This window comes from Pelophylax lessonae (assembly GCF_965119305.1).
Source record: "Pelophylax lessonae genome assembly, chromosome: 13".
NCBI classification, from domain to species: Eukaryota; Metazoa; Chordata; class Amphibia; order Anura; family Ranidae; genus Pelophylax; species Pelophylax lessonae.
The window spans coordinates 132,105,041-132,119,703 of record NC_138780.1 but is presented as its reverse complement, the minus strand read 5'-3'; the positions used below and the strand labels follow the sequence as shown (position 1 = coordinate 132,119,703).

At 45.0% G+C, this 14,663-nt stretch overlaps 1 protein-coding gene across 1 annotated transcript in view; it reads right to left on the bottom strand.

Moving 5' to 3' along the window:
* The window catches only part of STARD9 (StAR related lipid transfer domain containing 9), a 297,129-nt gene that overhangs the window by 80,420 nt on the left and 202,046 nt on the right, over positions 1–14,663 (bottom strand). The window contains exons 19-20 of the mRNA XM_082274962.1: positions 7,072–7,154; positions 491–591 (exon numbers count right to left, since the gene is read on the bottom strand). Coding sequence (XP_082131088.1) covers positions 491–591; positions 7,072–7,154 — 184 coding nt within the window. The remainder of the gene's footprint in view (positions 1–490; positions 592–7,071; positions 7,155–14,663) is intronic.

Sequence of the window (14,663 nt, the reverse complement as noted above, 5' to 3'; positions counted from 1 at the left end):
ATTCCATCACCTGTGCCATGCCTGTACCATCACCTGTGCAATGCCTATTCCATCACCTGCGCCATGCCTATACCATCACCTGTGCCATGCCTATACCATCACCTGTGCCATGCCTATACCATCACCTGTGCCATGCCTATTCTACCACCTGTTCAATGCCTATACCATCTGTGCCATGCCTATTCCATCACCTGTGCCATGCCTGTACCATCTGTGCCATGCCTATACCATCACATGTGCCATGCCTGTACCATGACCTCAAAGTCATGCAATTTTTTTACCTCGTTTTTTGCCGCGAAGCAATACCTATTACATTTTTGTTTTTGCGCCCCCCCAAAAATTTTGAGCACCAGCCGCCACTGCTGAATACGATGTCAAACAACTCTATTGATGCTTTCCAGTGTAGTATGAATGAAAAGGATTACAACAGTGGTAACAACTTCCAAGTAAAACATGGAGGTAATATAATTTCAGATGGTTCAGAACATACCTCGTGTTCAAGATGAGTGAATTCTCTTTGGAAGAAGAATAATCTCCTGACAGGTCCAGCCAGTCCAAAGAACAATCACTTACAAAAGTAGCCTGGCTCCCCTACAAAAGAAACAACCAGTATAAGAAATTTATGTCAAACACAGGCTATGCTAAGTATTGTTTGCAGATGTACACTCTTACCAAAACCCCCCAAAAAAACACAGTCTGAGATGTTACAACCATTTTCCTAAAAAATCTCCAGTTACAGGAATACAGTAAAAAGTGTTTAGGTGTAGAATTTAATTGGAATTTACCAGTTTAACCCTACCTACCGCTCCGTAAGTAAGTTGAATGACGAAACTAGAAGGGCGGGGCTAGGACGTTGCCATCATCGTGCTCGCGGCTTTTGTGTTGCGGTCGGAGGCGATAGGCATATATTGTAACAATGTATAAATAAATACATTAGCAATTTTAAATGGTTTTATGCAATGGAAATCTTCCTTCCTCTTTCCTAAACCCCATGTATGACTGTGTCTAACTCAAGAGAGAAATAGAGAAGAGGGTACATCAGGAGTAGCAGCGTGAAGAGTTTTCCTGCTGGACAAAAGTGTGAACCAAAAAATTTGCAGCCAACGGCCATTGGAAAAAGATTGCCAAGGCGGAATCCTTGCCCTTGATGGTGCCCAGAGTCAAACGCTGATCTACACCCTGTTGTAGAAACTCCAGCAGACGGGACACCGAAAAGGAACGGGGAGAACCCCCCCGAGACTCACAACAAGAAATGTACGCCCTTCAAACTCGATGACATATCTTTTAGCCTTTAACAGTGTAGGAATCACCAAATCCGACAACCCTCTATCCTTCAGTACCTGGCTTTCAATAGCCAGGCTGTTAAAGCCAGTGACCGTAAACCAGGATGGAAGATTGGCCCTTGAGACAAAATATCTTCTCTGAGGGGAGTCTCCAAGGAACATCGGCTACCAGCCTTACGAGGCCTGAGTACCAAGACTGGCGAGGCCAGTCTGGAGCCACCAGAATGACTGGAATACCTTCTGCCTCGATTCTGCGTAAAAGTCTCGGCAGAAGCTGTAGTGGAGAAAAGCATAAATTAGACGATACTGACCCCAAGGGGCCACCAGAGCATCGGCGGCGTCGACCAAAGGATCCCGATATCTTGACACAAACCTCTGAACCTTCCAGTTGAGACGAGAGGCCAACAGGTCCACATCGGGAGTCCCCCCCTGGAGACACAGTTGTTGAAACACTTCTAGGTGAATAAACCATTCGCCTGGCTCCAACGTCTGTCAACTAAGGTAGTCCACCTGCCAATTTTCCACCCCTGGAATGTGCACAGCAGAGAGGGCCAGAACATATTCTGCCCACCTTAGAATGCCGACTACTTCTCTGGCCGCTAGGGCACTTTTGGTGCCCCCTTGATGACTGACATATGCCACAGCCGTGGCATTGTCCGATTGAATCCTTACTGGGCACCCCTGCAGACAATCCATCTACAGGGACAGGCAAAGCCTGATCGCCCGTATCTCCAGGATATTGATCAGCAGACTGGACTCCTCCCAAGTCCAAACCCCTTGAGCCGAATCTGTGCCCAAGACACCTTCCCACCCGGACAGGCTGGCATCCGTGGAAATCACTATCTAGTACAGTGGGAGAAAGGACTTCCCCTGTCAAAGCGCCGGGGAACTGAGCCACCAAATCAAGGATCCCCTTGCACCCCAGCTCAACAGGATCAGATCGTCCAGAGATTGAGGATTCTTGTCCCATTTGGCAAGAATCTCCTTTTACAGATGCCTGGTATGGAATTGAGCAAACAGAACCCCCTCGAAGGTGGAAACCATCAAGCCCAGCACTTGCATGCAAGTCCTGGGAGACGACTGACGGTTGGACAACAGGAGCCGACTCGCATGCTGCAACTTCAGCAGTTTCGCTTCCGGAAGAAACATCCTGGCTGAGGCTGAATCCAAATTCAGGCCCAGGTAGTTCAGGTTGTTGGACAGAGTCAGAGCTGATTCCTGAAAATTCAGAGTTCGCACAGTGATATCCAGATAATTTTTAAGACAGACGGAGACTCTGCTCGCAGAAGGAGATCGTCCAGGTAGCCCAGTCCCACGATCCCCCTCTGCCTGAGCAAGGCTAACACCGGAGCCAACACTTTTGTGAATACCCGAGGAGCTGAGGCGAGACCAAAGGGTAACACCACAAATTGATAATGCTCCTTTCCCATTGCAAAGAGAAGAAAACGCTCGATAGAGGCCAGAAAATCCCCTTGATGGAAGGATGCCAACACCGTGCAAATGGACTCCATCCAAAATTTCTGAACCCGCACAAAGCGATTCAGGGCCTTGGGGTCCAAGATTGGATGGACCTGCCTTCATTCCTGGGAACAGTAAACAGATTTGAATAAAATCCCTGAAAACATTCCAACTCTAGAACCGGCACAATTACTCCCATTGATAGCAGATCCTGGACTGCCCTGCAAAGGCCCTGCAGCCAATCCGGGGACAGGCGCAAGTTGGAAAGGAAGAACCTTGCCAGAGGCAAGGACTGAAACTCGATCTTGTAACTGGACCAAGTCATTTGTCTTGACTGAAAGAGATCCACGGGTCTGCAAAGAAGCAAAGATGCCCCCCAGGGAGGGGGGACTAAGGGGGTAGATGAGGGTGACATGTGCAGGGGACCCTGCTAGTGAGGAGGAGGGGACACCAAGCGGGAAGGAAGGACACATAGGGGGCCTACCGACCTGAGGAAAGGGCCCGCGTCCACCCCAACATTTTCCCAGAGGAGAGGGGGGACACTACTCACCACATCTGGGAACCGAGCGAGCACCACTCCGGGCAGTCCACTGCACCATTTTGGAACGGGGGGTGCTGCGGCCAGAGGTACGCTGCGACTCAGGTCGTGACCAGGGCTATGGGTCCTCGCGAGGTGTTTCACTCGTCATGGCCAACCTAGCGCGGAGCTAAAGTTAGGTCGTGCTGGCTGGCCAGACTGGGAAGACCGTAGTGATCTAGGATATCCAGTGCGTCACCCAGTCCGATAGTTGATTGTAGTTCTCACAGGAACAGACAATAAGAAAAGAAAGAAATTTCACTTAAAAGTGAAAAAATGCCAGGACCAGAGATCCCAGCAAGGAACTTAGGTCCTTTCTCCTGACTAGGCAGAAAAATTGAAGTCCTATAGCAGGAAGTGGGACGTATACACCCTATGACTGCCCTAGGGGCGTAGTGAATTTTTTTCCGCTTAGTCCTACTCCTATGGAGAGCAGCATAACCCAAGGGTCAAAGAAGATATGGAGCTGTGTCCATCAATGAACGAAAGAGAAACATTGCATTTTTAATGTCTCACATTTATTTTGTCCTTTAATTGCTCCCCAGGGCCAAGCCCAAAGTAAGAATCCTCATAGCGGGGTGAAGAGAGTGACTGCTGCCCTTTGTGTGAAAGCAGCAGTCTCTCTCCAGCGGTCCAACACCCACAGGCGCAGTCCCAACTACTGCTCTACAATTAGCACCGTTCATGCTAACAGCTAAATAAGTAAGTAATTGTTAATTTTCAGGGGTTGTAACGGACTGCTGGAGATAGACCTCTGCTCTCCCACAGAAGGCATCTTATTTATATAAAGTAACCCAATGCAACCAAATATAATGAATTGATTAGGTATACAACTACAAAAAGATCAGTGGCTGCTACACGTTTGTGCATTTTGCACACAATTACTGCACTACATTGGTAAATACGCCAAGATCTCTTGTAACAACAAACAGTACAATACCAGCTAGATAATGTGGCCAATAACCTCCTCACAACTGAAGATAATACAATTGTCAGAAACAAACGAACAACAAACTAGGAGATGTCATAGATGACAGAGACAACATCAAAACAATGATATCATTCTGCATAATGACACCTACAACATCATCACACAAAAGGGTATAGCAAGTAACACAACCTAAAACATCAGAATAAATAGGTGCACAACATACCCTGACACAAAGATGACCATCAGATGGGCTTTGTGCAAAATCACTTTATTACACATGATTGACATCTATGGTGACCTCATCCCAAGAGGGTGATATTACATATATCAAAACCCTGTTTTTAATACAAAAACACTAGGGGGTTGATTTAGGCTGCTTTCACAATGATCAGTTTTTCTTCCAAATTTGCGCTAAAAAAATTGAAAGAAAAATGCATGACCATTAAACCCCTTTGGAACTCTTCACACTGGTCAGTTGCAGGTCCATTGCATTTTTCAAAGTCCCGCTTGCTGCATTTTTAGCGCGGTACAAATCAAACATGCAACACACCTGTGGGAAGTGCTTCAAGCTCCAGTTCACAGAATCGCGTGACAAGGGAAATCACATTATATTCAATAGTGCCCTTCATTCCTATGCGACTTTCACCCCACCTCTCCTCCCTGGTCATCCAAAATCGCAAGCAAGTTGCACTAGAATCGCATGAAAATTGTATTAGAATAGTGGGAAGTGACATAGGGAAAATGCAAGTCAAACGTTGCAAAAACGCATCATGCGATGTGTTAAATTTAATGCAACGCGGAAAAATGCAGCAAAAACGCAAATGCGTAAATCAACTACTAGGTGTCAGTCAGGATTGCCCTAATGGAACCAAAAAACACCAGGTGTCAATTAGGATTACAATCATGACATCAAAAACACTAGGGGGTTTATTTACTAAAGCCAGAAAGGGAAAAAATAGTTACAATTTGGCAGAGAAACCAATCAGCTTTTATCCGCAGCTTGTTTAATTAACCAATTCTGGATCGGAAGGATTTTCCCCCTTAATGACCAGGCCATTTTTTGCGATTCGGCACTGTGTTTTAATTTAACGGAAAATTGCGTGGTCGTGCGACGATGTACCCAAATAAAATCAATGTCCTTTTTTCCCCCACAAATAGAGCTTTCTTTTGGTAGTATTTGATCACCTGTACGATTTTAATTTTTTGAGCTATAAACAAAAAAAGAGTGACATTTATGAAAAAAAAAAAAAAAAAAACAATAATTCTATATGCCTTTGACCAGTGGAAAACAAGACTGCAGCAATGTATTAGTGCAAATGGGGAATTTATTGAAGGGGACAAGAATTACATTTGTAATACATATAAAGGTGAGTTATTTAATCAGTCTCATTATTCAATAAAAACACCTCGTATACAGGTAACACATAGCTGAGAATATAAAGCAGACAGCAAGCTGCCTCCAATAGCTTATTTATAATTTATTATTATTTATATATATTTACTAAAATTTAAAACAAATCCATAAAAAGAGTATAATGCCATCGACCCTGAGGAGCATAATGTTTAAATAGTATAATGAGCAGGTGAAGACTGATGAAGTTTTTTTTATTATTAATATTATTAACCTCTTCCTATCTACGCTATAGCCGAAAGATGGCTACAGCGGGGACCTTAGTTGCCGGGAGGGCGTCCATGCGGAGTGCGCAAGGTCTGGTCGCGGCCCCTTACCACGTGATCAGCTGTCAGCCAATGACAGCTGATCACATGATGTAAACAACAGCCAGCGATCAGCTTTTTTTTTTCTCCTCACGCTATCAGCGTGAGGAGAAAAAAGGCAGATGGCCGCTGCTGTCAGAGGGACATCGGTCCCAAGGAGGAGAGGAGCATCTGTGCCCACCAGTGGCACCTACCAGTGCCCACCAACACCACCTACCAGTGCAGATCAGTGCCACCAATCAACGCCCACTATTGCCACCTATCAGTGCCCCATCATCAGTGCTGCCTATTAGTGTCATCTACCAGTGCATATCACTGCCCATCAGTGCTATCCATCAGTGCCACCTATCAGTGCCCCCTTTTAGTGACACCTATCAGTGCCACCTATTAGTGCCCTTCAGTGCTACCTACCAGTGCCCTTTAGTGCCACCCATCAGTGCCACCTATCAGTGCCCACCGGTGCCACCTTATCAGTGCCCATCAGTGTCTCCTATCAGTGCAGCCTATCAGTGCCTATCAGGACCCATCAGTTCCCCTCATCAGCCCACATCAATAAAGGATAAAAAATACCGGTTTGCAAACTTTTATACCAAACTATAAAAACAGTTTTCTTATTTTTTCAACATTTTTGGGCTTTTTTTGTTTGTTCAGCAAAAAATAAAAACCCCAGTAGTGATTAAATACCACCAAGAGAAAGCTCTATTTATTTGAAAAAAAATTAATTTGGGTACAGTGTTGCATGATCACGCAATTGTCATTCAAATTGCGACAGCGCTGAAAGCTGAGAATTGGCCTGGGCAGGAAGAGGGTTTAAGTGCCCTGTAGGCAAGTGCTTAAGCACAGGCAACTCCTGCTTCAGACACTGATAAATGAAACCCACAAGCAGAATTTCACCTAATCATCAAATCAATTAAATCAAACCACAGCAAGATAATCTGCTACACATTTCTTTGTATTGTGTTAAGCATCACAGTGTAGAACAATAATGTGGTACATTGAATGATGTCATCCAAATGCACATACATTTGAAAAATGTAATCAGTGTCATATTCCATAGCATACTATATGATGGGATTATTTTTACGGTGATATCATTTAAAACTTACAGATCTCATTTGCCTCAGGACAGCAGCCTCTGCTGGGTGGTTAAATCGAAATTTTTGATACTTCCCTAATAAAATTACAGCTCCTAAAGAGAAAAAAAGGCATAATGTATAATGCACCATGACTTCATATTCAATAAAGATGACAAAACACTGTACAGCACATATTATATCCATCGAAGAGTACAGATCATTAGAAGAGAATTTGATTGTCCTGTAAAAAACATCTCTGATTTCAACTGTGTGAGCACCGGTTCACAATATAATGATGACAGACATTGCATGTGATTCAAAGCCCACTGCTCTGTACAAAGTATAAGCCCTGGTTCACACTATAATGATGACAGACATTGCATGTGATTCTGAGCGCACTGCTCTGAAAATCACATGCAATGTCTGTGTGTTGCGAATTCAGCCATACAGATAGTATGAAGGATATATATATATATATATATATATATATATATATATATATATATATACTTAGAGGTATATCGCCAATGGACTAGGTAATATAATATTTAGGAAAATAAATAGATAGTCAATGTATATCAGATGCAGCTGCTATAGAAAGGGTAGAGATGTGTTGTATATAGCCACAAGTAAAGTGGCTACCTATAGTGCTGTGATTCCAGAGGAGTAAGTATCAATGGGGATGGGTAAGCCTGAATGGCTAAACTATAAATTACTAGTAGTGCATAAATAGTATATAAAGTTGGTGCTTGATGTGCTAACAGTGACACAATTTAATAAAAAAATATGAGGAGTGTTGAAATGGGATGGGTGCACCTGAGGAATTCAATTAGGCTGCATTCACATGTCAGCGTTTGGATCGCGCACAGGTGTCCTGCGATCTGCAATAATCTCCGGATCGCGGGCGGAATCGGGGCGATTCTGCCCGCGATCCAAACGCTGACATGTGAATGCAGCCTTAGATTCTGAAGTGCCAATAGTGCATATACAATAAATAATAATAAATGCAAATATCACGAATACACCAATAGTGCCTAATAGATAAATAATAAATAAAAGCCAGGTGCTCAATATGACATACAGAATAAATACAGTAAAAAGACTAAATGAAATATCAGTGCACTATTGTGATTAATAATAATCAATAAGTGCTCAAAAAAAGTTCATAAGTATTTCCATAAAAAATAAAAAAAAATAAAAAAAATAAAAATGAGTTCATGGGTGACTTGTATATTCCTGGGTGCAGTAAAGTGCAGGTGCTCTGTGCTCAGCTTCCAAACGGTCAAGTGGTCATACTTGTTTCCACCGTGGAGGGTAGTAAGAAAACTCACTCACCAGACAGAATGGGTCTTATATACCATATAGTATTAAGACTGGGTAACGCTTGTTTGGCCACCTGGACCAGGATAGGTTCTGCTGAGGGATGTAGTACCCCAATCCTGACAGCCCTGAGGATTGGGGTACTACATGCATTGATAACATTAAGATTCAACTTTCATGACTTTTGAGAGTTTACATTGCAGTCTATGGCACATGAAGTCACATGAAAGTTGCATTAAAGTAGGGCAAGAGCCTTTTTTAAAGACGCTGAAACTTTAAGTGCTGCAATTGAAATACATGGGATGCGACTTGCCATGCGACTTTATAGGTTGCACAAGCGTGAATGAAGCTTTAGGTGTGACTGAAGCCTGTGCTTTGATAAAGTATATAATACAAACACACCCTATATTAAAAAAAAGGGGGGGGGGGCAAAGAAAGACACCCCTGTGCCTGGAGTAATCAACAATGAGTACACAGGCATGTCAAAAGTTACCAAAACACGGAACAGTGACAATGCATCCATCTATAAATCAATATTTTAACATGCCCGTATACAGTACAAAATTTTTATGGCGCTGTTCCTTTAAGATCATCTAATTAGCTTTCTCTTTGAATGCATTCTCCTTCCAACTTCTCTGGCATTAGCGGTTATGCTTGGCAGCAAGAAGGCTGCTAGTAATTCCTAGAGTGCACAGTAAGCCGAGATTAATAGAGGATGTCTGTACAAATTACTGCTTTGATCTCTGTATTCTGACTAATTGTCAGGGGAAATTATATAGTAAGTGGCAATAAGAAATCTATCTACTAAAATGTGGGCCACTCCCACCAGATGTATTGGGGTTATATTGTCTATTTTCAGAGGAGCCCTGGTGCATAGACAAGGCAAAATTCCTTGTTTCCAATGGTGTCTGTGTGCACCACAGTGTTGCTACGTGTGTACTGAAAAAAGTACTGCACGTGGTATTTTTTTCAGCGCCATGGGTTGCGATGTGAATCACTGCATTACAAAGCCACCATGGTGAATAGAAATGTTCTGTGGGGGGGAAAGAAAAAAAAAACAGTACCATGTGCTGGGACCACAGCATTGGTATTATATTTTCCAGCACCTACATTTATTTTATACATATTTGGAAGCTTTTTACTTTCAATAGATTTTTTCACTAACAAAACATAGCGTAAAAAGACTTTTTGTAATTGCCAAGAAGATGTTCAGCTGGACTGTACAAAAGAAAAAACCTGGCGCTGAGAACTAATTACCAAAGAAGAAACCCAAAAACAACATATGGCCAAAAATATGTTAAAAACATAGTGAAAAAATAGCATGGGGAAAAAATGGCATGGAGAAAAATCTGTATGAAAGAAATAGCCTTGGGTCCTGAGTCGGGGGTGCAGCTGTCTCATAATCAATCCCAAATGATAGAAGCTCCGGAAAAAAGGAGTTTTAGCGCTCACGAACACAGAAAAATACACCAAGGCTAAACATGTTGGAATAAATGGATTTTTGTAAGATCTTACCGTAAAATCCTTTTCTCTTAAGCTCATTGACAGACGTAGTCTTCTTGATTCTCAAGAGCTGGGTTATGTTGTCTCCGCAGGAGTAGGACTAGGCAGAAAGACAAAACGTTCTGGCTCCACCTTAGGGGCAGTCCCTGAGGGTATATCCTCCCTCTCTCTGCTACAGGGAATCAGTTCTGTTTTAAAGCAGTACAGAGAATTTAACCCAACCCAACTCAATGATAGAGGGGCGGGTACTACGTCTGTCAATGAGCTTAAGAGAAAAGGATTTTACGGTAAGATCTTACAAAAATCCATTTTTCTCTATCGCTCATTGACAGACGTAGTCTTCTTGATTCTCAAGAGCTGGGACATCCAGAAGCAGTGCCACAAATGAGGGGTGGGATTGACAAAATCAAATCCAATCTAGAAGGCCCAACCGGTGCCAAACTAGAAGTTTTAAAGGCTCATTATAAACAAAGAATGAGACTAAAGAAAAATTTTCCAACGGAAAAAACCCTCGAGGTAGACCACTGGTCTCCTCAAATTGCGGCCTGCAAAACCTTGCGGCCAAACGAGGCATCAGACGATGCCATTACATCAACTTTATAATGTTTAGTAAAGGTATGCACCGACGACCAGGTAGCCGCCTTGCACACCTGAACCACTGACGCATGATGGCGAAAGGCCCATGACGCACTAAGTGCCCGAGTGGAGTGCGCCTTAACAGGGAACGGGGGCTCCCGACCCTTAATAGAATAAGCCTGTACTACCGTCTGTCTGATCCATCTGGAAATGGTCGCGGCAGATGCAGGCAACCCCTTTTTGGGTCCATCTGGGATCACAAAAAGTGAATCCGTCTTGCGAAACGAGTCTGTCGTTTTCAAGTATACCCTGATCGCCCGGACCACATCCAAGGAGTGTAAAGCAAACTCCCGAGGATGACTGGGCTTAGGACACAGGGAAGGTAATACAATTTCTTCATTCAGATGAAATTCTGAAACCACTTTTGGTAGGAAGGATGGATTCGGACGAAGAACCACCTTATCTCTATGAACCACCAGATATGGTGAACGACAAGATAATGCGGCCAGTTCTGACACCCTGCGTGCAGAAGTAATAGCCACCAAGAAGGCCACCTTCTGGGACAACGTGGGTAGAGGAATCTCCCTAATATCTTCAAAGGGAGGTTTCTGAAGAACCGACAACACTAAATTAAGATCCCAGGGGGGTAACGGCGCGTGCACTGGCGGAGCCAGATGTCGCACCCCCTGGATGAAATTCCGCACCAAGGAATGAGTAGCCAAAGGCTTCTGAAAGAAGATGGCTAATGCTGAGACCTGACCCTTGATAGTACTCAAGGCCAGTTTCTGCTCAACCCCTTGTTGCAGAAAAGCCAATATTCGACTAATCGAATAAGACCGAGGACGGAACCCCAAAGGTTCACACCATGCAATGTAGGACTTCCATGTGCGATGATAAATCTTTCTGGAAGTCGCTTTCCTTGCTTCAACTAGAGTAGGAATAACTGAAGCTGACAAACCTTTGTCCTTCAGCACCTGGGTCTCAATAGCCAGGCCGTTAAAGCCAGCGATCGTAAAGCAGGATGGAAGATCGGTCCCTGAGACAGTAGATCCTCCCTGAGAGGAAGTCTCCACGGGACGTCCGCCACCAGTCTGACCATGTCGGCGTACCAAGCTCGACGAGGCCAGTCCGGAGCTACCAGGATTACTGGAATTCCTTCCTCCTCTATCCTGCGAAGAAGTCTTGGCAGTAACGCGAGAGGAGGGAAGGCATATATTAGCTGGTATTGCCCCCACGGGGCGATCAGTGCGTCTGTGGTTTCTGCTAGAGGATCGCGGGAGCGAGCCACGAATCTCTGAACTTTCCTGTTGAATCGTGATGCCAACAGATCCACATCCGGGGTGCCCCACCGTAGGCACAACTGGTGGAAAACGTCTGGATGGAGGGACCATTCCCCCTGATCCAGGGTCTGACGGCTGAGATAATCTGCCTGCCAATTCTCCACCCCCGGAATGAACACCGCAGAGATTGCTGGAACAAATCGTTCCGCCCAGCGAAGAATGCAAGCCACTTCTTTGGCCGCTCGGACACTCTTGGTGCCCCCCTGGTGATTGACATAAGCCACGGCCGTGGCATTGTCCGACTGGATCCGAACCGGGCTGCCCTGGAGCTGCTCGGTCCAGTGAATCAGACAAAGTCTGATCGCTCTCAGTTCCAATACATTTATCGGTAACCTGGATTCTTCCGGGGACCAAAGTCCCTGGACAGATAACTGACCGAGAATTCCTCCCCATCCGGATAGACTGGCATCCGTGGTCACTATCGTCCAATATATTGGCAGAAATGACTTTCCCTGGCTGAGCATCGGAGACCGAAGCCACCAGACCAGAGACTCTCTGGTCTGTTTGCTCAATCGGATCTGATTGTCCAGGGATTCCGGATTCCGATTCCATCTGAGAAGAATCTCTTGCTGAAGAATTCGGGTATGGGACTGGGCAAATGGGACTGCTTCGAATGAAGCCACCATCAACCCCAGAACCCTCATGCAAGTCCGAAGGGAAGACCAGCTGTTGGACAGTAACAACTGGACTGCTGATTGAATCTTTCGGAGTTTCCCTACCAGAAGAAAAACTCTTGTCCTGACTGTGTCTAGAATTAGACCCAGATATTCGAGCCTCTGGGTGGGAACCAGAAATGACTTTTGCTGGTTCACCAGCCACCCGAATTCCTGTAAAGAAATCATAGTAATTTCTATGTTTTGTAGCAAGGTCTGAGGAGACTCTGCATGAAGCAGAAGATCGTCTAGGTAACCAAGGATCGATATACCTCTTTGGCGCAGAAGTGCCAACATTGGGGCCAACACCTTTGTGAAGACCCGCGGAGCCGTGGCGAGACCGAAAGGTAACGCCACAAACTGATAGTGGTTCTCCTCTACGGAAAAGCGTAGAAACCGCTGATGTCCTGCGAAAATGGGAATGTGAAGATAGGCGTCCTTGATGTCTATGGACGCTAGGACATCCCCTGGATGCAGGAAGGCTGCTACCGTGCGAATGGACTCCATTCTGAATCTTCTTATGTTGACGAAAGAATTGAGTGCTCTTAAGTCCAGAATTGGACGCATTTTGCCCTCTTTCCTGGGTATTGTAAACAGGTTTGAATAAAACCCTTGAAACCGTTCTGTCCAAGGAACGTGGACTACCACTCCTTGTTGTAGTAAATCTGTGACTGCTCTCCGCAGATCTTCTAAACGATCTGAGGATAGTCGGATATTGGAAGGGAAGAATCGCGCCGGTGGGAGAGATCGAAACTCGATCTTGTACCCTGACCTTATGACTTCGCAAACCCATTTGTCCGGGATTCTGGAAAGCCATGGATCCGGGAACCGGCGAAGACGTCCCCCCACCCCAGTTATGGGTGGGGGCGCACCTTCAGGCTTTGGATGGTTTATCTTCAGGTCTGGAGGGGGCGGGCTTTTGCTTGCCCGACCAACGACCCCTGACGCCTCCTGCAGGAGCTTTGGAGGATTTCGTTTTTTCACCCGCGGGACGAAAAAACCTCTTGTGAGCAGAAAAAGAAGGCCCTCGTCTTTGACGAGTTCCTCTACCTTTAAAATTTTGCGGTAAAAAGGTGCTCTTTCCACCCGTGAGATCTTTAATGATCTCATCTAAGTTGGCTCCAAATAGACGCTCTCCTGAAAAGGGGATATTAGCCAATGCTTTTTTGGAACCTTGGTCGGCTAACCAACCTTTTAGCCACAGTGTACGCCTGAGAACCACTGCTGAGACTGATGCCCGCGCCAATAATGGAGTGGCGTCTAACGCCGCATCACACACAAACTGTAACCCCTGTATCATTTGTTCCAACAAATCTGATACCGCCTGAGGGACCTCTTCTAAGTCCCGGCGTAACCACTTGGTCCATTCAGTTACAGCCTGCGAAACCAGACCAATAGCTATTATAGGTCTGAAAGCTGATCCAATCAAGGAAAACATGGTGCGAGACATAGCCTCTATCTTGCGATCCACTGGATCTTTAAAAGACGGAGCGTCTTCTAAAGGAATAACCGTGGCTTTATTCAGTCTAGCAATTGGTGAATCCACCACAGGTGGTTCTGTCCATTTCTTAATAAGCAAAATCAAATGTATAATAATAGCCCAATCTGTGCGTCTCAGTTCGTTATATCATACATTCAGCGGCGCTTCAGCACACACAATGTATGTGTGCAAGTATATTAGTCAGTTCCTGCAGTGCTTCAGAGCCTGCAATTGCAAACTAGTCCCAACTCCACAGGATGTGCAGTCACAGCCAGCAAAAAGATTTCTCCTCTGATGTTCAGCACCAGTGATTGTACACACAGTATCACTAATCCTTCACCACACCGACTGTGCACCCCTATGAAGTGGCCACTCACCGAATTGCCCTTGAAATATCGCCTTTATGCATAAGCTGCATGAGCCCTTGCTTCTAGTCGGTCTGTCGTCGCTTAGGCACGTCCAGATCCTATCCGTCCACCAGGGGTCACTATCAGGCTGTATATCTCCTCAGTGCAATTTGTAAGCAAACGACATGAAGCAAGAGAGTAGTGTAATACTGTTTCGACTTTATTAATTAAATAAAACTTCCCTCCCCTTCAGCGTATATGCTTACATTTCAATCACCCTTTGCACGCATATCATAAACACAGAGGCTTTGAAAGGTACCGCCGCTCGCCGACCGCGAGCTAGTCCCTGCTGTGGATTACAGCGCTCCTGCGGCTAACAGGCGAGATCCAGAACAACAGCGGT